The sequence below is a fragment of the Sphaeramia orbicularis genome, chromosome 22 (assembly GCF_902148855.1).
Source record: "Sphaeramia orbicularis chromosome 22, fSphaOr1.1, whole genome shotgun sequence".
Lineage (NCBI taxonomy): Eukaryota > Metazoa > Chordata > Actinopteri > Kurtiformes > Apogonidae > Sphaeramia > Sphaeramia orbicularis.
This window is the reverse complement of record NC_043978.1, coordinates 7,775,142-7,801,562: the sequence shown is the minus strand read 5'-3', so window position 1 is coordinate 7,801,562 and position 26,421 is coordinate 7,775,142. Positions and strand designations below refer to the sequence as shown.

General features: G+C 35.8%; 1 protein-coding gene across 4 annotated transcripts in view; it reads right to left on the bottom strand.

The window, feature by feature from the left end:
- Nucleotides 1–26,421, bottom strand: part of dctn1b (dynactin 1b) — a 100,950-nt gene that overhangs the window by 54,361 nt on the left and 20,168 nt on the right. For all 4 annotated transcript variants that reach the window (XM_030126532.1, XM_030126529.1, XM_030126530.1 and 1 more), the window contains exons 2-4: nt 17,228–17,479; nt 13,430–13,508; nt 12,177–12,208 (exon numbers count right to left, since the gene is read on the bottom strand). In XM_030126532.1, coding sequence (XP_029982392.1) covers nt 12,177–12,208; nt 13,430–13,508; nt 17,228–17,455 — 339 coding nt within the window. In that variant the 5' untranslated portion in view covers nt 17,456–17,479. The remainder of the gene's footprint in view (nt 1–12,176; nt 12,209–13,429; nt 13,509–17,227; nt 17,480–26,421) is intronic.

Sequence of the window (26,421 nt, the reverse complement as noted above, 5' to 3'; positions counted from 1 at the left end):
TTTGTTCATTGTGATGTTTACGTTTGTCCATTTTTTTACTCATGTTTATTCACTTTGTTAATTATCTATCTATGAATCTGACATTTTTTACATTAGCTATCTATCTATGGGTACTACTGACCCTGGGTTCAGTCTTTCAGGCAACAGAGATCACAAAGTGGACATATACTGGATGACTAAAGGCTGCAGGGCTGAAAACAAAACTCAGGACAAGTCATACCTTATAACAGAAACCATTAAAGAAAGTATCCAGATTTCTGTTACTGCAGTAACTACATGGATCATTTGGGAGAAACATGGAAATAGAAAGACATTTACTAGTAGAATATATTTTGCTGACTTTGCTTTCTAATGCAGCGAATCGAAACAAAGCCACATGTGGGCGTGGCCTGTTGTGATTTCTTAAGCAAATGAAAGAGAAAACCAGATACTATGAAAGACGATCAGATATGATAGTAAATGTATACAGAGAACATGTAAGAGGAACTACTATTTACTGTTGTGTTTATAGTTTGACCTGTGACCTTCTGTTATTATTTTTGCGTCATATGTTGTGGTTCTGTCTGGTCATTATCGTCCAGTTTCCTGCGTATGAACTGAATCTGACTGAATACTGGCATAAAAGCTCCTGGTCTTCAGAGTCGGTCTGCCGCACAGGTTAAAGTACGACCCAGCTGACAGGAAATCTATTCTCCGCAGGTGGGAGGTGGGTTGATTTCACCTCAGTCGCAGTCTGACATTTTAAAAGCAGCTCGGCGTAGGATCAGAGGACGAGCGGATGACTCAGCCCACACGACTGTTAGAGAGCGTTCGACCGACACGAGTCAACTCAGGATGGAGAAATCACACGGAAATCACACATGACATTAACATATGACACATGTGACGTGGCTTTTTCTTTTACTGCACTTTTATTAGGATTGTGTGTCAAACTGTGCCCATTTTGTTTAATATTCTGTTAATTATTTGAGCATTTGTGTATTTGTCAGGCTTGTTCATTACTGTTTCACCGATAACACATTTACTCTTTTTATCGTCCCGCATGTTGTCGAAGCGCTTTGGAAACTACTGTTTTTAAAGGTGCTATGAAATAAAACATATTGCTATTATTATTATTATTATTATTATTATTATTATTATTATTATTATTATATGTTTTGTGTCTGATTTGTTTAACCCTTAGATGCCTAACTGTCTGCACCATAAATTCTTCTATAAATGGGTCAAAATGACCTGTGTTAAAATGTGTTTTTGTGCCACTTTTGTCATTTTGTCATGATGAAAATAATCAATTGTATTATATTTTAGTTCACAAAAGAATGATTTTATCTTTGAAAACTATTTAATTTTTTTTATTTATTTATTTATTTTACATTTTTAACAATTTTAAAATGTTTTTTTGAAATATTGTGAAACTGTGAAAAGCAATATGCATATATAATATATATATATATATATATATATATATATATATATATATACAGTATATAACAACAATAGAACTACGTCAACATCCATTTTGTCAGTGAATGACTCTGTTGCTTTTGCTGTAGAATGAATTAAAGGTTCATATGTAATTCTATTGTAAATGAATGTGGGTCATTTTGATCCACTTATTGAAGCTTGGGGTAGAAATACAAAAACTACAATTATATAAAATATATAAAACGCAAGTTAAAAATTTAAATGGCATAATGTCAGTAACATGTTTTTTGAGGAATACCTTGAATATGAAATAATGACAACCTTTTGTTACAAAAATATTACAATAAAACCACCATATCGAGTGATTTTGGATCCACTTATACATCGAAAGGTTCATTGTATTTATTTGTCAGCCTTGTTCACTGCTGTTTCACTGATACTCATTTAATGTTTTTATTGTCCAATATGTTATAAAAATGCTTTCTACACTACTGTTTTTAAATGTACTATGTAATAAAGATGATTGTTAGTATTATTCTTATTATTATTCTATGTTTTGTGTCTGATTAGTTTAAACTTCCTGTGTTGTAACAGGACGGATCATTAGAAGATGAGTAATTCCTTTATGGCTTTTAATAAATTCAAGCTGCCAACACAGAACCTAAACTATTTTGTTGGTAAATGTGTAAATGTTGTGTTGTGTCTCGTTTTTACTTTCCCTTTAAATATCCACAGAAAGAGCAGCTGGGTCACACTGTTTTCTTGCTCAATTTTACTCTTTGCATCAAGAATATAAATGAGTGACGATGCAAATGTGTTGCTGATCAGGCATTAAAGTGAAGGAGGAAAAATCTATGTCTGCTGTAAATGGAAACTCCTGGATTTTCTGATCTGACTTTTGTTTCAACCAACATTTAAGTTCAAGTTCAGGTCAATGGGATTGCTGTATTTAAATTTATGTATGTGTGTTTCTACTTTAACAGCAGGAATAGACAAAGACTGAACTAGATCTACAGTGTTCCTGAAGGTTCCTAAACCCTTTTGTCAGCTACTGGTTTCTAAAATCTGTCTAAAGTAGTCATAAATATTCACTATATGGACAAAAGCATGTGGACACGTTGAATTCAGGTGTTTCTTTTCCAACAGGGGTCTGGGATACAAAACAATAAGGACTAATGTCATAAAATAGTTTTATATTGGGATAAATATCATTGTATCGCAATGGTTAGTGTTGTTTACATTCTTATCTTTGCTTCTAAAATGGAATTTCTTAAAGGAAATATTGATGACTATATGTAAAATCCTCAAGAACAGGACATCTTAAAATTGTAAACATATTTATGTCCATATAGTTTATAATCATCAATATTTCCTTAAAGTTTAATGGTAGATTTTTCTTCCTCAGTGAGATGTGATGAAAGTAGATGGTTAGATGTGGTAGAAAATTATTATTTGTAGTTGGAGTACGACGAATACTTCAGAAATTTAGAGGAAGCATTTATAAAATGGAAAAGAAAACAGCAGTTGTTCATCACAAATTGGAGAAATTTGCTTCATACTGGGAAAACTGGGTCAACTATGTCACACCCTATAGGCCTGAGTTTAATTTCATAAATCAGTGACTGTGCTGAATGGAAAAGATCACTTCCTACTTGTTCATAGTTTTTTCTTTTTTTTTTTTTTCTTTCTTTTATTTGGTTATTTGACATGAAACAAAAATATTATTCTGGCATTTAGAGCAGACAACAGATGTATGCTACATGTACATGTCATGTAGTGAATGTGAATGTCTGATACTGAATGTCAATAAAAAAAAGAAATTTGAAAAAAAGAAATTTAGGGGTAGAACACTTAAATAATCGTGAATATATATACACACACACACACACACACACACACACACACACACTACCGTTCAAAAGTTTTAGAACACCCCAATTTTTCCAATTTTGTATTGAAATTCAAGCAGTTCAAGCCATTACTATAAAAATGGAAAAGAGGAAAAGGCAATTAACGATAGAAGAGAGACAGACCATCATAACACTTAAAAATGTAGGTCTGTCCTACAGAGAAATTGCAAAGAAAGTCAAGGTGTCAGTAAGTCCAGTTTCTTTCACCATCCAAAGGCACTCAGAAACTGGGGTAAAGGCTGACAGGAAGAGGTCTGGCAGACCCAAAGACACAACAGAGTCAGAAGACAAGTTTCTGAGAGTCAACAACTTGAGTGATAGGCGACTCACAGGACAACAGCTTCAAGCACAGCTCAATAGTGGTCGTAGTAAGCAAGTCTGAGTTTACACTGTGAACAGAAGACTTCCAGTTGCAGGTTTGATGGGTCGAGTTGCAGCAAGAAAGCCACTGTTGAGACTTCAGAATAAGAAAAAGAGGCTTACCTGGGCCATGAAACACCACCAGTGGACTACTGAAGACTGGAAGGTGTTATGGACTGATCAAACCTGCAACTGGAAGTCTTCGCTTCACAGTGTAAACTCAGACTTGCTTACTACGACCACTATTGAACTGTGCTTGAAGCTGTTGTCCTGTGAGTCGCCTATCACTCAAGTTGTTGACTCTCAGAAACTTGTCTTCTGACTCTGTTGTGTCTTTGGGTCTGCCAGACCTCTTCCTGTCAGCCTTTACCCCAGTTTCTGAGTGCCTTTGGATGGTGAAGGAAACTGGACTTACCGACACCTGGACTTTCTTGGCAATTTCTCTGTAGGACAGACCTACATTTTTAAGTGTTATGATGGTCTCTCTCTCTTCTATCGTTAATTGCCTTTTCCACTTTTCCATTTTTATAGTAACACACTACTTTCTGCAGTACAATACTGTTCAAACAATGCTCACAACGGTATGGTACCAGAGTGTGTTCCAGCATTACTTTTATGCAGACAGAGGGGGTTGGAAGGAATTCAGAAACGTTGGGACACCTGGAGGAATTGGTAGCACCAACTTTGGAGGCTTGATCAACCTCCATTGCTGTAGAACTGCTGTAAGTTGTTAACCCATTTCTTGATCGCCTTTTTGTATAATTCTGAAATGTACATTATTTTTCAGTTTTGTTTAACCTTACCTTTTTTTTTTTTTTTAAACCTCTGGCAGTTCACTGCTTACCTTTGTACCATTTTTAGTTGTTCATTGGACTTGAACTGCTTGAATTTCAATACAAAACTGGAAAAATTTGGGTGTTCTAAAACTTTTGACCGGTAGTGTGTGTGTGTGTGTGTGTGTGTACACATATATATATATATATATATATATATATATATATATATGTACACACACACACACATATTCATACACATATATTTTTAGAGAAATTAAAATCAAAACATCTCTGAAGCATCTCCAAAACAACATTATCACTATCATATACATTTATTTGCAAGAATACCCCACTACAACACAGATAAAACCTTACTAAAACACCACTAACAGTAATAAGTGTCTCTCATTGACTGCACCTGCTACGGTCTGCTACTTCTGCTCTGCCCACTTCAACCCCTCCCCCAGAGGCAATACAAGACACTACCATTAAGTGTCATATTGTGTTAGAAAGCTCAGAATCTCAGCTTTCCGATGACATTTGAATATTGTGAATAGCACAAACGGTTCAGGAGTTGCAGTAATTTGAACGGCATAAAGTGTAAAATGTAGCACCGGTGATACAATGGTCTACAAAGGGTTAAAAGGGTTCCACAGGTACCGTCTGTTCACGGAGTCCAGGATCTGCCAACATGGATGATACTCTGAGGAACAAATCTCTGCACACAGACTCTAAGTGGGTGTCGGTATGGAACATAAACTCAGCTACCGAGATGAAAATGTCATTTTCCACAGTGACGTTAAACATGCGACACAGAGGCAAAGAGCTGGACCGATGGAAACACTCGAGCAGAGACCACACACACAGGTCAGAGGTCAGCCGACAGGAAGACAATGGACCCATTCGCTCTCACATCAACACGACTGAGGGTGGTGGTGGTGGCGGCGCTGGTACGGCGGGCTGCCGGGAATCATGGGTAAATGAGGGGTGGGGCCCTGTTGCCATGCAGCAGCGAGGCCATTCAGAGCTAGCTACGGTTACCACGGTTACCACGGTCATCATAACATTACCACTGTACCGAGGTTAGAGAAACATGCAGCACCTTTTTGGGTTTGATTCCTCGCTGCATGGTCGAAAGGAAAGAAGGGAGGGAGGAAAGGAGGTGAGGAAGGGAGGGCGGAGGTCAAAGGTCAAGGTCATGTTGTCAGTGTCGTGTGTCAACGGGGGCGGTGGTGAGTCGGTGCTCGCTGCTGTTGGAGATCAGTCGAATAAACTGTTCACATCTTACAAAATGTCCATATATGTACAGTAAATACACAGCGGGGGCCTCTCCAAACTGCACAAAATGTACGACTATTTTAGGGACAAGACTTCACTGCCTGTGGGAATGCCAAAAGATTCAACAGTTTTGGTAAACCATATGTGCTGAGGTTAGAGTGGTAATTAAGCACCAGTTACAGTCTAATCCATTAATAGTCGCCTTTCCATTGACCCTCAAATTGCGCAAATATAACTTGCGCATAAAAATGTACCTAATGGAAAAACAATTTCACCAAAAGTCTTATTTTTCGATTAAAAGTTTTTGTGCCGGCAAGAGGTGGTGTTTTTGGGCCTAGCGCAAATGGTATATCGCGCAAAACTACAATGGAAAGACCTTTTTTCGCAACTAGAGTCAGGTGAATTAAAAAACCGGATGCTGACATACGTTACAACAAGCGAAGAAGAAGAAACGTGGCGGTATGTGTGGACACACCAGGAAACCCAATCATTTTTTAATTTAGTAGGAGACAGAGGGGTAATATAGAATAATAATGACTAGGGCTGTGTATTGGCAAGAATCTGGTGATACGATACAAATCACAAAACTAGGATCATGATACGATATATCACGATATATCATGATACTGTTAAAAAGGCAATTTTTAGTTTCTTTTTTTTAAATGATTATTTCCTTGAAGAATTGAATTACACCAGAAATCTGCACAAATACTAAACACATTTTTATTTGATCCCAATAGGATCAAATGCGATATCACAAAATGTTCCTGTGTTCAAACTGAAATTCTGTTTTACAGACCTTACAGTTTAAGATCCTGTTCAAATGTTCATATTCTAAGTTCAGAACTAACATCAGAACAGTATTTTAGTTCAATGCAAACAAAGGAACTAACATTATTGAATAAAAGAGAATAAAGTATAAACAAAAAAGAAAAACAAAAAGGAACCTCCACAAAAACTGCATTTGAATAAATACCTAAAAATACTGCTATAGTACGTCTTAATATCGATACAGTATTGTGAAATGAAATATCGCAATATATTGCAGAACCGATATGTTCTTACACCCCTAATAATGCATATATCTGTAAATCAACACCATATTTACGTTCGTCGCCATGTTTATGAAATGACTTCTCGTGTCATCTCGCAATAATAAATAACCAAATTATCGCATTTGTGATTTAATGGGAAAACCGACATTATGCACTTCAGTTTTTTTCGACATTTAGTAGATATCGGTAAAGTTTTGCGCAGATGTCCGATGGAAAAGCGACTATTGTGTCTAATGGGATGTTCCCCTGAATCATTGAGAACACAGAAGAACACTTTTCATTTTTTGTTTATGTTCAGCCAAAAGTCTGTTACAACCAAATGGGTAGAAGAAGAACCTGCTTCAATGCATCTGTGGAAGTCTTTGATATCAGATTATATTTCTGTGGAAAGACTAAGATTTTATATTAATGATCAGAAGGACATCTTTACAGCAAAGTTTGGAAAAGTGTTGCAGTATCTGGAAACCAAGGTTCTAACAGTTTTGGATTTTTCATTGTAGTTTAGTTTTATTTAGTTTTGACTTTTTTTCCCCTCTAATTCAGTTAGTTTTAATTAGTTTTTAGAGATGGGTTTGCTACTTTTAATTAGTTTTCGTTATTTTCTAAATGCTTAATTTTAGTTTAGTTTTAGTTTAATTCTTATTTTGTTATATATTTTCTCTTCTTCTCCGTCGTATTCGTAAATCCCAGACAGGACTCTGCTGCTTTCTCCCAACTTTAGTCTCCATGTTTCCAGGTAGAGTTCGGACCAGAAGATGACTCTAAACCAAGCGACGGACCATGAAGTGTCATATGGTGCCACTAAATAAAATTGCTGGAGTGAAATAAATCGATTTCGTATCAATCCGACACTGACAAAGATGAAAACAAAGGGAATTTTATCCATAATTTTTATCGGTTTTAGTTAGTTTTGTAAACACACAATACAGTTTCAGTTAATTATTGTTTTTTTCTTTTAATTATAGTTTTTATTTATTTCAGTTAACGAAAATGTTTTCACAATTCTAGTTTTTGTCATTTTGTTAGTTTTCATTAACGATAATAACCTTGCTGAGAACTCAGACTGCAACTGCCTGAAATAGACCTAATAAGGACTTTGGATTTCATCACTGTGGACATATTTTGGATTTGCATCATAATTCATATAACATGTATATGTACTGTGCTGGACTTTTATAATTTTGAAAATGTTCAATAGAAAAAAAATTTCCAAAAAAAAAAAAAGGGACAAACATTTTAAAATTGTTAAAAATGTAAAAAAGAAAAGAAAAGAAAATGCTCAGATTTTCACAACACTCTGTATTCTTTAACAAATGCACCTAAAATACACTATTAAAACTGTTAATGTTTCATTTAATATTAAAAACATACAGACTTTTTTGGAATACTAGATAGTAATCAGTAAAAATAATCCATAATTTGCTAATTTTCCCATTTTTCCAGGCCACAGCTTCTCTAAAGTGAAGATTCGATCGCTGATTATAATTACACCTAATAACTGCTTATATTTAGGTGTTATATTGTTTTATTTTTGGTTGTGTTCTTTAATACAACATCTACAAACTGATCGGCTTTGATTTGATTTGATTGATGTGTTTATTTCGAATATGAATGTCAAAACAGAAGAAAATAAATAAACAAAAGACTCAAACATAAAACAAATAATACATATTTGAAAAATTATAAACTCCCACTTCTTCTCTTTGAATAATTAATAACAGTAATAACCCTAATAATTTGCTTTGAAAACACAAAATACTGCAGTTTTCTTCAGCTGAGCTCTGACGGTTCAGTGAAACATCCAGTAAATGTCAGCGGTCACATTATGAACATGGATGAACTTTGATCTTCCTTAAGCTTGACTGGATGGAATAAAGTCATGTTGGGCTGAATTTCTCTCTCTCCCTTTGACAGATATTTAATGGTATCAGTTATTAAAGGTCCAGTGTGCAGAAATTCAAAGTAATATTCATGGTTTTGTTTTTATTAACATGAAATCTCACTTTTATGTGATTTGACGCAAGGTTATTATCATTAACGAAAATGACGAAAACTAGATTTGAAAAAACATTTTCATTAATTGAAATAAATAAAAATAGGACCAATGGCCCTGTAGCTTACTGGCCAAATTAAAAGTTTTGGGAAATGTATCCAGATGCCATTTATTATCACCCAGTTCTGTGTATTTATGATATTACAGAAATAGCCCATGTTTTGGTCATATTCCAATCAGATCTGTAAAAAATTCTAATTCCAACTTGATATCACTGATACTGATTTATTGTATCAGTCCACTTTCTATCTGTTATAATGGGAAATTTTTCAAAGTGGCACTAAATCCAGAATCAGATCCAGATCAAAATAATTTCAATACCTTGTGTTGACAACATCACAAAGAAGCTGTATACCGAATTTGAAGTCAATCAGAACTGTAGTTTCGGAGAAGAAGACGATTGAAATGTTTTCCCCATAAGAGCCCATGTTAAATTTTCCGTAAGTTCCCGGATCCAGAAGAAGATCCTGATCAGCATGTGGACATTATGTTTTGGTCATCTCCCCATCAGGGCTCGACTGTAGAAATTTACACTTGATATTATTTATATTTACTGAGTTATTGCATCGATCCACTTCCTATCTCTTATAATGGGGACATTTTTCAAAGTCACACCAAATCCAGAATCAGATCCAGATCCAAATAATTTCACAAACTTTTGTTGACATCATCATAAAGAAGCTGTATACCAAGTTTGAAGTCAATCGGAATTTTAGTTTCGGAGAAGAAGACGATTGAACGTTTTGTAACAGATGACAGACGACCACCACCGGATGCCACATGACGACAATAGCTTACGAGGGCCGTTCAATAAGTTCATGGCCTCACCCAGAAATACTGGTTGTTATAATACAGGATGTTACATTCTTTCGTGATGGGATAGTGATGCTTGAACATCGATGGACCAAGTGCATTGATGTAAATGGAGATTATGTTGAAAAATAAAATATAAATTATCAGTCTGTGTTGTTCTGTTCTGGGTGAGGCCATGAACTTATTGAACGGCCCTCGTACAGCCTGTCGGCCGGTAAGCTAAAAGCTAGAATTAAAAGAAAAAAATAACTAACTGAAACTGTATTGTATGTTTACAAAACTAACTAAAACGCATAAAAAATTTTGGATAAAATTCCCTTCGTTTTCGTCTTTGTCAATGTCAGATTGATACGGAAGCGATTTATTTCGCTCAAGCAATTTTATCTGCTGGCACCATACGACACTTGACGGTCCGTCACTTGTGGTTTCCAGTCGTCTTCTGGTCCCCACTCTACCTGGAAACATGGAGACTAAAGTTGGGAGAAAGCAGCAGAGTCCTGTCTGGGATTTATTTGAATACGATGGAGAAGAAAAGATATAAAAAAAAACCCTAAAACTAAACTAAAACCAAGCATTTAGAAAAAAATGAAAACTAATAAAACCTAGCAAACCTGCTCTCAAAACAAATTAAAACTAACTGAATTAGAGAAAAAAAGTCAAAACTAAATAAAACTAAACTATAATGAAAAATCCCAAACTATTAGAACCTTGTTTCGTATACATGTAAAAAATGGAAATTGTGCAATAATTCATTTTCAATTGTTTTGTCACATATGGTACAGTGTTTATATTGCCCAATTTCTGCAAAACACCAAATAAACAAAGGTTGTTAAAAAAAAAAAAAACATAAATAAATATGTTCCAGTGTGAATCATTTCTCTTTTGTGGGTCAGTGCTTTCCCTAGAATACTTAATTAGTTAACTTTGCTAAAATTAACATAATGAAGTTAAGTGTCAAACTAAAAGCAGTTACTCCCTTTTTTCAAATACTTAAGTGTGTCATGTATTTTTGGGGCTTTAACTGAGCACTGTAACTTTTTCTGCTTTATTTCAACCACAGTGAATCACTTTCCTTTACGGTTTTACTCACATATTCACATATTTTAGTGAATCGAAAAAATGACACTTAATCCTTTATAAATGACGCAATTTATTTGCAGTGACAATAAGTAAATGATCCGTTTTATGAATGCCGTAGAGAGTCATTATGAAACTAAGACGTACATTAGGTTTATTAGTGAGTGAATATCGCCCTCTGCTGATCAAAACAGAGAACTTCAATAAATGAGCACTTCAAAACCTGTTATATTCAGGACACATTAAAAAAAAGTAAATATTTCTATAAAAAAGAAACAGTTTGCAATGAGAAATTTAAAAAGGTTAGGTGTGCATTACTTACATTAATTATTTTAATATTTTACAAAACAATGTAAATATATTTCATAGCAAATTTGTTTGTCCAATGTGTTTTCTTCAATGTTTGTACTTGCATTAAAAAAACAATCTGGGCCTGATAAATTATATTAGAATTTACAGAGTTTACATAAATTTATATCATCCATTTGTCCAGTAAAACTTGGCTTCAAAACTGCTGATGTTTAGTATCTCATATCTAGAACCATATTTAATAACCAGTGTATCTGTGTTAGAGAGGTTCATCTGTGGAATAATCTGGAGCAAAACTTCAAAATGTCTTCTTCAATTTGTGCATTTTAAAAGGATGTATAAATCCACTATAATATCAAAATATAAAACATTATAGAAGTATGCATAAAATAAGATACTATTGTAGTTAATTGGTTACCATGATCAGAAGGTATGATCACATTTATTGATCATTATATTTGGAGTAAATATTTAAAGTGAATATAAATATTACAGTCTATATTAAAAACAGTTGATTATGCAAATCTGATTGTGTGAGGTGACTAAAAAGTGTATATGAATGGTTTGTATGGATGTTTTGTGTTATTGTAAAAATATACAGAGGAAAATGTGTGTTAAAGCAAAGGAAGCGGATCTAGTTTGATTATTAGTCTGTAAAAAGGGGGTGAGAGTCAATAAGTTATACTTCTTCCCACTCCTTTTCAAGCACAGAAAATTTTTATTTATTTTTTTTTGACCATGTATGATTCTTTGTTATCTGATGATTCTATGTGCTCGAAATAAACCTACTACTACTAATTCACAAAAGGAAAAGAAATGTCTCTAAATGATAAAATGTAAAATTATTTTGATTCTAAAATAATCATCTTCCTGCACGTTTGGATTCAACAGAACCAGTGAAAAGGCAGATATTTGGAGTGGATGAAGCAGCAGATCAGATCGTCATGTCGTCATGGTTACCAGGGACTCATGTACACAGTCCAGGTGTGTTCATTGGTCTACAGATGTGATGCAGGTGTGAGTCGTGTATCCGTGTCCATGTTCACGTCGTCCAGGCGTCTGCTCCACATTTCCTGCTGGAGAACTTTAGTGTCATGGTGCGTTGTTTGATTTGACTCACCAGTTTAGCAGATTTGGGCGTTTCCAGGATCTCTGAAGTGATAAAAGAGAAAAAAACAAACAAATAGTGAGAGGCTGATCATCTTATCAATGAGTCGTACAAAAATCACACAAAGATCCTGGAGCACAGGTCAAAGGTCGACTTTACTGTCAGTGCACAGACTGTCCTAAAGTGTCATCAAACTTCTGCTGTTTACTTCAGGTTAGTAGTGTATTTGGCAGGGACCATGTACATCTGTTTAATTTAATGTTTTTATTTAACCTGGAGAAAGTGTCCTGGAACAGACAGCAGCAGAAGAAGTTAAAGAAAATAGAGATTTCATCAACACATTCACACTAAAAATACATAAAACACATGATCATATATTTATTGTTTGTTTTTAACCCTTAGTGGTCTGAGCCTATTTTGTCCCTTTTTCAGTACTTTTAATTTTGTCTTATATCCTACATAAACAAATGTTACTATACCCATGTTTGGGATCTGTTTTTTCAGCACAACTTCATCTATATCATCTGTCTATTATTTTTTCACTTTAACCTACTATAAAAACATAAAAGGACAAAAAAACACAAAAAAATAAAATCTGATTTGAAAAACGTATATAATTTATTGCATAAATAACACAAAGATGCTTAATGAACCTTTTCAAAGACTTTAAAAGTGAGTATTGGTTCCAAATATTAGATACAGAGAATCAAATTGTAATAAAATAAAACTATACTTAAATATTTGACAAAGAAGCGTATCTTTACATAGCCGTTTTCTCCTGTTTTCACAAATGGTTGAATTTTTCAGAATATTTAAATAAATCATACATTCAGAACGATCACCACAGACATGTCAGGGGTTAAAGGGTTAACTCCTCTGCTCATATTTCTGGTGGGAGAGGCTAGGAGATGAGGAGACGAGGAGAGGAGTCAAGGGAGCACAAAGCTGTCAACTCTTGCCTGGTTCACCTTTGTCGTGTATTAAAGTCAGATGTGAAAAGGGAACAAACACTAGTTATCACCGTTTCCCTGACATGACAGAGGATGATCTTTGTCCAACTGTTTCCTTTTCATATTCTCTTTTCTTCTCTCCTTTCAGTTTTTGTGTCCTCACGTTCATTTCCATTTTTCAAAGGTCAACACTGACAGGGTTTTGCCGCTGTGTATTATTTGCCTTTGTGAGAGCCAGAATTCCAACAGAATACAGAAAACCGTCATTTACGTCCGACGACAAAGCCGTGACCGTATGGATGGACGTGACCTTACCTCGTTTGGGGACCTTGGCGGTGCCGGGCTCGGGCGTCTCCGGGGAAGTCGTGTCTGCTCCATCATCGACCAGCTGGATCTAAAAAAAAAAAAAAAAAAAAAAAAACCACAGTCAGTCCTGTATTCAAACTAAGCCTTTTATTTACCTCCAAATAGGTATGCACCAGTATCGATACCAGTATCAGGCATCAGGTCCAATACTCAGCGTGTGTACTTGTACTCATACTTGTAAAAGTACTATGATATAACCACACCGATACCACTTACAGCAGCATGTTCAGTGCAGCAGGTACGGTGAGGAGGAATAATGTCAGCAGTGTGGAGGTTTAACCAAATAAATGACAGTGATTGAAAGTAAACATTAAAGACACAGACAGATATGGACGCAGCGTTCTGTCCGTCCTCTTTGCACATTCCATCTGTTTTCTAGGTGCGGGCGGATGCGTACCCAGACGGAGAATACCAGCAGAAGCATGGAGGTAGAGGATCTGCTCAAAGAGCCACTGTGTGAGTTAGAGAAAAACTGCAGACACATTTAGGACAACTACCCTCAGAAATATCAATATTAGTATCACATTAGTGTTACCTCTGTCGTCTCTATGTTTATTATTACTGACTTTCTTCTCCTCATGAAACTTTACTCTTCTTCGTGGTATTTGTCCAGTATGGTTAATTCAGAGCGGCGCCCTCTGGTGGATTAATTGACAAACGCTCATTCCAACACATTAAATGTCAGTAGCAGCTCTTTATTACAGTCAAACTAATGACAACGACAATAAAACACATTTACAAAAGGAACGAACAACTAGAATGGGATTATTAAGGACTAGTATCGGTACTCAGTATCAGCAAGTATTCAAATGTAAGTACTTGTAATTGTACTTGTACTTGAAAAAAGTGGTGTCTATGCATCCCTACCTCCAAACAACAGAGGCTACAGCAGGGGGTCCAAGTCAGGTTCAGGTTCAGGTTCAGGTTCCACATACAGACCCATTTGATTTCAGCTGGGTCAGACCAGGAAAATAATGACATTATAACCTAGAAATAATGACAACTCCAATTTTTTACCCCTCGGCCAACTTCAGGCTGAAGGGGTATTGTAATCGTTTTGTTGTCTGTCCATTTGTCCATCCATTCAACAATGTAATCACATTATCTGTAGAATACACTGACATATCTGCACCAAATTCATACTGTGGATGCATCTTGTCATGGAGCAGGAAAATATGGACCCTGACCTACTTTTTCAAGGTCAAATGGCGACATGTCCTTTCAACAATGTAACCACATTATCTGAAGAATGCATTGAGATTTCCATACCGACTTTACACAAAGATAATCAAATGTAAATTATAGGGCAATAACTTTCAACAGAATCTTACACTATATTTGTCCGAGGGGGATTAAAAGTTCGCAGCACGTTATGTTTCTCTTTGTTTTAATGTCATTAAGTAAAATTACAAAAATATTAGTATTTACAAACTATCCTTTCACAAAAAATGTGAGTGACCTGATCAACCACAAACCACATGAAATTTTAAAAGAAAGATATGTTTATTTTTACAATATTCTGCCTCAGTTTATTATTTCCACATGTATATTACAACTTACAGATCACAGTGAATCTACAAACACACAAAATATTTAGTAACAGGCAGAATATTAGTACAATTGAACTTATTTTTCTTTCAGGTTATTCATAAATGTTCAAGTTGGTTTGTAAATGTAAATATTTTCATGCAATTTGACTTTTTTATCACTAAAAGAAAAATTTGGAGTTATTTATAGTTAATTTTGTTATTGATTTACTGATCTGACTGGTAAAATAATAACATAATAATCCATAAATAATAACAACTCCAATTTTGCTCTTTGTTTTAGTGCAAACCCCCCCCCCCCAATAAATTATGAAAATATTCACCTTTACAAATTATCCAAACAAAAAAGATATGAATAATCTGACAAAATGAAACTTCTTAAGAAAAATAAGTGCAATTTTAACAAGATTCTGCCTCAATTTACCATTTATACATGTGTAATATACGGATTAGATCTCCAAAGACACAAAACATTTAATAACAGACAGAATATTGTTAAAGTTGCACTTAATTTTAATTGTTCATATATGTTTAGGTTATTCACATTTTACCGTTAAAGGATAGTTTATTAATATTTTCATAATTTAATCTTATTTTTTGCACTAAAACAAAGAGAACATTTTTGAATTGTTATTATTTAGAGGCATAATGTAATATTATTTTTCACATAAAACAAGAAGAAAATTTGGAGTCGTTATTTATAGGTTGTTATTATTTTACTTTAGATCATATTGGTCTGTATGTGGAACCTAAAAACCTGAATCAAAACCAGTTCAACACCTTTGTTCAAATCTTCAATGTAATTTTTGCAAATTCGTCCTATGGGCTGTATTGGACCCTTTGGCGGGCTGGTTTTGGCCCATGGGCCACATGTTTATCACCTGTGAGTTAGAGGGAGACCATAAAAACAAAACTGTTCCTACTGATGTTGAGTCACATCATCAGCATCATCATTGTCCCATCTCCATAGCAACATTGAAACACTACTGCAAGGACGGTCTGTCTTTGAAGAAGAGTGTGAGTCATCACAAAAAAAAGATTAGTCACACGACAGCTCCTCATTAGTGCAGGTGACGGACAGAGTGTGGATGTGTGTGCATCTACAGCTGGGTCACAGGTAGCATTAGCACATCAGTCTGGTACTACACTATTCCATCCATTCATTTATTCTCTGTATTCATTTAATCTTCTGAAGGGTCACAGAGGACCTCCTACACTATATGGACAAAAGTATTCAGACACGTTAAACCCTCACATTAAACTTTAAGGCTGCAGGAGACTTTCATCATCAATTTTTTTATCAAATCTGTAAAACCTCAGTCATATCCTCAGTATCACGAAACTGTAAGTCTTTCTGTGATTACTCACCTAAATCTCTTCCCTCACAGTGAATAATTTTGAAGTGCACTCCACCATAAACAAACCATTTGTTTACAAACAGAGCCGGGAAGTAATTCGGGCATCTTCTGAATTTTGTCGCGACGTGCATTGTGGGAAGTGGAGGTTCGCGCAGCTGCCTGGCAGCAGCAGCTGCAACAAATACGACAGGGAAACAGCTGGAGCTCCGCTTTCCTCCAGCCGTTTCCACGTTTTAGCCGTTTCAGCGTCATGTTTGTTGTACCCATATGATATCATATGATTTGTGCAGCCGCTGCCGCTGCCAGGCAGCTGCGCAAACCTCCACTTCCCACAATGCATGTCACGACAAAATTCCAAAGATGCCCGAGTTCCCTCCCAGCTCTATTTGTAAACACAGAGTGTTTATGGTGGAGTACACTTTGAAACTGTTCACAGTGAGGGAAGAGATTCAGGTGAGTAATCACGGAAAGATTTACAGTTTCGTGATACTGAGGATATGACTGAAGTTTGCCAGATTTGATGAAAAATTGGTGACGAAAGTCATACACAGCTGTAAGGAAATATTTTGTTCATGTCTATGATTTTAAATGTTCTACCTCTAAATCTCTAAAATATTTCTCCTGCTCTGACTGTAAATAATAGTTTTCTACCACAACTAACCATCTACTTTTGTCACATCTCACTGAGGAAGAAAGCTCTACAATTAAACTTTAAGGAAATATTGATGTTTTTATCTCAAATCCTCATGAACAGGACAGCTCACAGCTGTAGACGTGATGTGTCCCAATACTTTTGTCCATATAGTTTAGAAACAATAACAGAACAAACACACGTCTGTTACCTGGGACTGTCTGACAAATATCCCATGATTCTCCTCGCAGGTGAAGTAGCGCTTGCCCTGAACCGTGCCGTCGTTCTTGCCCTTGGCCTCGTCCAGGATCACGCCCACCCATTTCCCGGAGGCGAACAGGGTGGTGCCGATGTACGCCACCGTCCCACGCTGGCCCTTTCCAATCACCTCCACTAGGGAGCCCACTTTGACAGGCCGCCCACCGCCGTCTGAGCTCATCCTGCTGCTGCCGCTGCTGGTGGTCTAGAGTTGGACATGAAACACAAACGCAGAGTTGGACGGTTGAAACATGGACCGAGTTTAAAGGTTTTACTGGATGTTTTGGAGGAATTCTGTTATAAATACTTTAGCCGCCAAACTACTTTCCTTTTCTTCACAACACATTTTAAAGTCAATCTCTTAATAAATTGTAAATGTTTCATATCGTTAGCCTCATAGCATAATTGCCTGAGTCATATTTATGGCCAAATTATGATATTTGCATAAAATGAATCAGCAGTGTTCGGAAACTAAAGTCACACAGATATCCCAATTTTGGCCAAAAATAAGATTTAGCCTCATTAGCCTCTTTAAGTTCATCTACTGACAACACAAACCAAATTGAAAACAGGTGATTAGTGGTTTTTCTGTGGCTGTTTTCAGTCTAAAAACAGAGCTAGGCTAACAGAACTAAGCTAACAGAGCTATAATGTAAACTATCAGCTGACACAATACATCAACATTATAAGACACAGTGTTACTTTAGTGACGGTTAAAATAAGCATCTATGGATTTTAGGTTAAAAAAACAAAACCTTGATGATTCCATAATACAGATGTGGACACAGAGTTTATTTTTCCAACTTTTATACTGTTTTCAGCATCTCTTTTTTTTTTTGGTTTTTACTATACTTTAGTCTAGTTTAATCATCTTTAAATCTGTTTTGACCATGAAATAGTTTGGTTTTACAATGTATTAGAATAATTTTACCACATTTTAGTGTGTTTTAAACATCTTTTAGTTAAGTTTTAACATCATTTATACCGGTTTTACCAAGCTTTTGTCTGTTAGAACCATCTTTTAGTTTAGATTTACAGAACAGAAAACAGGTGATTAGCAGTGACGTGCAGTCAGAGGAGGCACAGCCTCCCTTGTCAGTCTTGAAAAGAAACAAAACTTGACTGTAAAATATAATAAATGTTGATAGTTGTCAGCTGGTATGTCCTATAAACTCATTTTCCATTCGAATCCAATATTGTTTTTTGTTTTTTTTTTTGTCAATCAGAATAGCAGAATTTCTGCATGCTCCGTTCAAATACAGGGAGGAGATGCATTGTGAGGCAGCACTGTGCTGTGCCTCCAGGAGAACTGTCTCCTCCCCTCATGAACTCTGTTGGTACCCGATGAAAATATTGTGTCGCTGTCCCTCTGTATATCGCAGTTAAAATGCTTTCAAACACTCTGATTACATGCTCTATCCTTTCATAATCTGCATAACGTATGGAATGTATTTCTGTAATGTGTTTAGGCTCGCTGATTAATCATAAAACCGCAGTGAAAAAGTCACTAGGGGAGGCAAACAGTACCCCTGCCTCATGACAGATGGCGCCTGTGAGTCCACAGATTCATGCGTTTATACTCTTCTTCTTTCTTTTTTATACACTTTAATTCACCAGGATCAGCGCATGGATTTCATGTACAAATAAAGGTAAGACCATAAAGTTTTTTTATTTTTAGTTTGAAATGGCTCTTTTTGAAGGTTTCCTGTTGAGTTCCTGCCAGTCTACCTATGCTGACTTGATGCAGAGCCCATATACCCAGGCCATTCCTTTTGCTCACTCTCTCTATTCCAGTTTCTCAGGCCACCATATATTTGTAGATCTGGCTCTGAAAGAGTCAGTGCCTCCCCAGCCATGAACCCCACTGCACGTCACTGGTGATTAGTGGTTTTACTGTGGCTGTTTTCAGTCTAAAAACAGAGCTACGCTAACAGAGCTATAATGTAAACTATCAGCTGACCCAGCACGTAAGCATTATTAGACACAGTGTTATTTTGTCGACTGTTAAAATAAGTGTCTATGAGTTTTAATTTTTGAAGAAAACTTGATGATTCCATAATACAGATGTTGAAACACTGAGCTTTATACTTTATTCTGTGACTGATACAGTCTGTGGATATATAGGGTTAATTTGTTGGTGGTTTTGGTTCCAAGTGTGTTCTGGTACCAGACTGACCCCCCCTGCTGGTTGGATTTGGAATATCAGTACAACACAAAACATCTTTACCAAGACATCACATACATAATACAGCCCTGTAATAAACTAATACCATTACAGAAATATGGACTTTGGTATTGTTGCTAAATTGTGACTACTTCCATGTTCCACAATAACATTCAGCTCAACAAAAATAATGATTTCCTAAAATGAAGTCTCAATATTCTGCTTAGGGGTCAAAACACAGTAATGTCCCGTCAGAGAGTGAACTTTAATTGATTCCCATTCCAACATTTATTTCAATATAAAATAGCTCGTTTTGGATAATCCCTTTTGGTCCAACTAAAGCAGAAATTTATTTAAAAGTAAAAATGTGGGTCATGTAGCAACACTAATCTGTCAAATTGTCTCAAAAATGTCCCGTCAGAGAGATTGTGACCCAGAGTGTTGTGACCCTTAGGTAATATCAAAAGAACGTTTCATTTTGACAGCAGTGACTTTTTATATGAGTCAGTAACTTTATTCTGACACAAGATAAATGCTTTAGGTGAGTTATCACCTTCAGCAGGTGAGCTATGATGTTGTGCTCAAAGTATAATCTTGGAAAAATGCCCCAAGAGCTTTGACAACATCAGCGTCACTTTCAAGAAATTAGCTTAAACTACTGAAAAAAAAAACTGAAATTTGTTTAGATCTGTGTTTTTTTCATGTTTTATTTCTTGTAATTGATGGATTTTATATCTACACCAGTCACTGAAATTATATAAACGCACAAAAATGAGCAGACATGTTCATCTGAGACATAGGACGGATAGACAAAGTCACCTTAGAGTTATTATTATCATTCATCATTTCCTGCTGCATCATTCAGACATGATACAGCAAGAAAAAGAATATTAGAGCAACAGCAGAAGCTCTTATTTCACCTGAACATATCAGATTACATGAATATATTATCTGCATATTGAAGACATGGTTTCTGAACTATCACTGCATCAGCCTGAGAAGTTAATTAAATCAAAATGTACTTAAGACATTTTATTGAGGTTATTGGATCTTAGACTTTTACAGACATTTCAAGGACAAGGACATTTCAGTTCCTTTCATCGATCATTTTGCTTCGACGACTAAATGTTCACTTGCTGCCTCATAAATCCAGTGATGGGAAATTAGCCAAATGCTATACGTTTGTGCAGAACATCAGATATTCTATATCAGGGGTCTCAAACATGCATTCCGGGGGCCAAATGCAGCCCGCCAAAGGTTCCAATTCGGCCCCTGGGATGAATTTGCAAAGTGCAAAAATTCCACAGTCAAGGCTGTGGAACTCATTTTAGTTCCGGTTCCACATACAGACCAATATGATCTACAGTCAAATAATAACAGCAGAAGAACCGACAAAAAAGAATGACTCCAGATTTTCTTCTGGGTTTGATGTGAAAAATAATATTACACTATGCCTACAAATAATGACAACTTCAAAATTTTCTTTGTTTTAATGTAAAAAATAACATTAAATTATGAAAATATTTACATTTACAAACTATCCTGTAACAATAAAATGTGAATAACCTGAACAAATATGATAAACCTGAAATGTCTAAAGAAAATTCAACACAATATGAACTATTTTCTGCCTGTTCCTCAGTGTTTAGTGTCTTTGTAGATCTGATCCATAATGCACATGGAGAAATGATAAGTTGAGGAGAATATTGTTAAAATTGCACTGATTTTTCTGAAGAAATTTCAGTTTTTCAGGTTATTTGCATCTTTTTTGTTTGGATAGTTTATAAAAGTAAGTATTTTCACAATTTAATGGGGTTTTTTGCACTAAAACACAGACAAAAATCTAGAGTTGTCATTATTTATAGGTTATTCTGTTATTATTTTACTGGTTTGGCCCACTGGAGAGCAAATCAGGCTGAATGTGGAACCTGAAAGAAAATGAGTTTGAGAGCACTGAGCTATATGTCAACTATGTTTTGCTGCATTGTCCCTGATAAACAGATGATTGAACAAAAAAAAATAAATAATAACCCAGTGACAGGTACCTTTGTAATGACTTAATAAGCATTATTAGCACATCTCCTGTCAGTGGTTACAATATTATAGCTGATCGCTGTAGATATTCCATTTATATTTAAATGTATTTGTAGATATCTGTGTTTCATTTATTTCATTTTACTCTCTTTGAGCCACATCAGTCCCATAATTAAATCCCCAAAATAGATTTCAGGGATATAATGGCTTTACCCCAACCGCTGCCGGATCTCCTTGGTGTTTTGTCAATAACTCAGACATATTTGGTTGGATTTCTTCTCCTTGATAACCAACATACTGGAAGAACCCTATGAATTTCAGCTTCTCTATGAGTATTATCAGTCATCCACATGGGGGCGCTGTAGTTAAAAATCAGTTTTTTGGACATAAATGAAAAATCAAGCAATAATAGACTGATTGAGATCAAATTTAGTTCATACTGATGGTCTTACAAATGTCCATTTTCTCGTTACCATCCAGAGTTCATATAAAATGCATAACTGGGTCTCAGGAGGATACAGAATAGAATAGAATAGAATAGAATAGAATAGAATAGAATAGAATAGAATAGAATAGAATGCTTTGTCATTTTGTTGTACATGTGTATAATGACAATAAAAGCATTCTATTCTATTCTATATGGGGTCACTTTCATTCAATTGATGGAGTTTTGAGTGGGAAAAAATGGTTCTCTGACCATTATTCTGCCACTATCAGGTCCATGTAGCTCAAACTGAGTTCATATTGTCTAATAATTATTATGGATAAATTTATACATAGCAGAGGATTGGGGGGATTTCAGGGATATAACCTTGCTGTCAGCCCCCAACAGCCTAAGCCTCGTTATAATTATTATTATTATTATATATGTGCAAAAGTCAGACTAGATAATAAATGAACAAAACCCTACAATACTTAATTAAAACTAGCAGAAGAACCCATCCATATGGGGTCTAATCAAGGGTATTCAAGCAAACAATTCTTGTTTTTCAGGGAGAATGTCTAAGTATTATGATTATTATTATTATATCCCCAAAACAGAGTTTCTTAGACAAAATGGTTTTCCCCAGCTGCTGCTGGATCTCCTTGGTGTTTTGTCGATATCTAGGACCGATTTGGTTGGATTTCTTCTCCTTGATAACCAACATAGTGGGCCCCTACTGGAAGAACCGTATGGATTTCAGCTTTTCTATGAGTATTGTAAGTCATTATCATAGGCTTTAGTTGAAAATCTGTTTTTTGGACATAAATCAAGCAATAATTGGCCGATTGAGATCAAATTTGGTTCATACACCGCAACAAATTACTATAAAAAAACAGTAAATTTTGTACAGTATCATGCTGTTATTTGTAAATACAGTATAATGCTGTAAATAATGAGGTCTTTACAGAGGAAATTTAAAACAGTAGGCTACTGCAAAATTTTACAGTATTATACAGTATTTTCTTCAATTCCTCCACTGCTGTCCGCCCAGAACTGGTCTGAACAAAGTCATCTGGCATCAAGTCCCACCAGCTCATTTAGAAAAAGATCCAATCTAACAAATGTTAACTATAGACTTGCTGCATCAAAGGTTAGTGGTTCTTTTATGAAACAGAAGGAAAAAATAAATACAGAAAAAATGACTATTTTCACCCGGACCATCCAGCAGTGGAACAGACGCCACCTGATGCTTTCATGCTTCTCTACCAACACTGCCATCGCTCCATCCTGCTCCAGTTGTTTATTTATCAGGTAATTGTGATTTTATCAATGTAACTGTCACCATGCTGTGGCATTTTGGGTTCATTAAACATTAAAATTGCCTCCATAAACCGCATTCACACCGGATGCAACTTGCGTAGTGTAACACGCAGTGTAATACTGCTTCTTATTTCGGGGTGTTAGCCTTATGTAGCAAACATGCAGCTAATTTAAGTTGAAGCATACTAGCTAGCTGCGCAGTGGACACAGTTAAACTAAACAGCGTGCCAATTTGCGTGGTTTTCGCAGCCCCAGGGTTACATTTCTAAGACATTAAATCTGTAAAGTGGAATTTACTAACTTGGACATCCCTATTAACTGAGATAATTAACCACTGTTTTAATAAAAGTAAGTGACTAAGGCTAATTTTTCCCTCTTTGTTGGGCAGTTTGTATAGGATGTGTAGCATTATTGAATGTCTGTATGTTTTACAGCTCTATAAACACAGTGTCATAAGTGATCTCCCATTGTCCAAATGTCTTCCACTGCAGCTGGTACTGAGCTCACCCTGACCCTCCAGCCACTCCAAGACTAATACTGCTGGGGAAGTGTCTGTATGTGTCTGTTTGTGTGTATGTGTGTCAGTCTGTGTCTGTCTGTCATTCAGTCTGCCTGTTAGCTGTCTGTCTATATCTGTGTAATAAAATAATTGCTTTTGCCCTTCCATGACAGTGTCTTGCCACTATAAGACAAGAATAGCCGTAAGTGGTAGCAGTATAACTTATGATACCAAATTTAAATACAGTAGGAAAAAGTATAAAATAAATGTATCCCTCAGAATTTTGGGTTCATCGTAACCAATTTTCATACCTTATAGTGACTACACAGGTTCTTGGTAAACAATAAATCTGATACTGTTTTGGGACATTAACCTCAATTCTTGTCTCCATCAGTTGCAGGTGATGAAGTCACATCTGGAAGTTGGATGATGAGCATTGAAAGCCATGTTGTCTGTGAAGGCCTCCAACCAAGCTTCATCACAATGCTTGCTGCTGTTGCAGTGAATTTAATAAAAGCTCAATGTTATAAGGTCATCTCTTGTTTGAGCTTTTTCTAGCAATGTTCATGATTTTGCATTTTAAAATGTAATTTGAAATGTTAAAATCCTAGCTTTTTGCTGTTTTATACTGTAAATATTACATTAAATACGTTTTACAGTAATATATTGTTTCTTAGAATACAGTAGTTACTGTAAAATGCAGCAACTGTGGCTAACAGTATTTTACTGTAAAAGGAACATTATATACACCCCAGTATCGTAATACTTTTTACAGTAAGAAACTGTAGTTGTAGATTACAGTAGAGATACTGTAGAATAACAGTAGCATGCTGGCAACTCTAGCTGCCAGTATTTTACTGTTATTTAACGGTAAAATTTGTTAGTGTATTGACCGTCTTTACAAATGTCCATGTTCTGTCTACCATCCAGAGTTCATATGGGCTCATTTTCATTCACTAGGTGGAGTTTTAGAATAGAATAGAATGTCTTTATTGTCACTATACACATGTACAATGTAGGCCTGTAATGGCACACGTACCGAACCGTTTCGGTGCACACCTGTTCGGTTCGGTACACAGCTGTACCGAAACGGCACAGTATGTTGAGAAAAAGAAAAAGAAACGAAAGATGTTGTTTGATGCAGAACTTTTAATCCCCGCAAGTTCCACACGGACATATTGAAGGATGCGCACATTGACCCAAAATACCAAATAGCAGGTGATATAAGGTAAAAAAAAAACCAAAAAACAACAACAACAAATATGATGTGAACCTGGAAGGAAGAGACTGGAGACCCTCCACCATCATTACAATCCCGTTTGGGATCAGTTCAGGTCCCAGTGAAAGACAACAACGGGGAAACAGACATTAATAAGACGGACGTTGTTTGGCCCCTAGGAACTACGGTAGTTCTACAACACTTACACTAGCTCTGTCTGTCTGTATGTCTCTCTCTCTCTCTCTCTCTCTCACACACACACACACACACGCTGTATAACAGAGGAATAGAACCTGGAGTTGGACGTTGACAGAATATAAAGTTTCACTTTCGTTTCATGCCAGTGTTAGTTACATTAGTTATGGACCCCCCCACCCCCCTGGCTCCGACCAAAAAAAAAAAGAACATCCCCCCGACAAATTGCACCCTACACGCGTGCGCACACGTGCACAAAGTGTCCTAAACAGTTTGTTATCTGTCCTAAAATAAAGAATTTGGTCAATTTTTTGTTGTCAAAGTTGCTCTTCAGTTTGTTTAAAGAGAATACCAGTTTGTCCTCTTGTTAATGTTGCACTTCATGTGGATTTTTTTTGGTAGATTTATGCAGAATGTGAACTGACAGAACTGTGATTTGATTTTTGTTGTTTGTTCAAAACTGCTTGTCAGGGAAAAGTGCAATACAAATGTTGAAAATACATTTAGTAATATTAATAATTCATTTTCTTTTCTATTTGATTTGTAGCAGCAGAATTATATTCCTGTTTTTCTATACTCTGTTGTGTCCAAAAATTGGGGGAAAATTTTTCAAAAATTCATAAATGTATTAAAGACATTTTGAGGGGTTTTCTTTCTTCCCGTACCGAACCGAAAAAACCAAACCATGGCTTTGAAAACCGAAAACGTACCGAACCGAAAATTTTGTGTACCGTTACAGGCCTAGTACAATGACATTCAAAAAGCAGCTCCTTTCAGTGCAAACATATGCATAGAACAAACATATGCATAGGATAAAAAACAATAGATTTCAATAATAAATAAATGTATCCTGAGATAAAATAGTTAAAATAAGTTACATATACATTTCATTCACTAGGTGGAGTTTTGTGGGAAAAATCGGTTCTCTGACCCTTATTCTGCCACTATCAGGTCCATGTAGTTCAAACTGAGTTCATGTCAATTGTCTAACGGTCATCATCGATAGATTTATATATATATATAGGCTAGCAGAAGATTGGGAGGATTTCAGGATATACCTTTGCTGTCGGCCCCCAACAGTGTAAGCCTCATTAAATCATGGGAAAACACGCATTTATTTGCAAGAAACTAAAAGTATTTCAGTGACGTTCTGTATTTTTTGTGTTTTTCTCGGTACATTATTTATACTCACAGTGTTACTGTCTGCTGCGGGGTAGATTAGAGAGAAAAAAGGTTGTTTTACAGTCCTTCAACACCCTCAAAAAGTTAAAGTGAGCCCTTGTCCTCGCTGC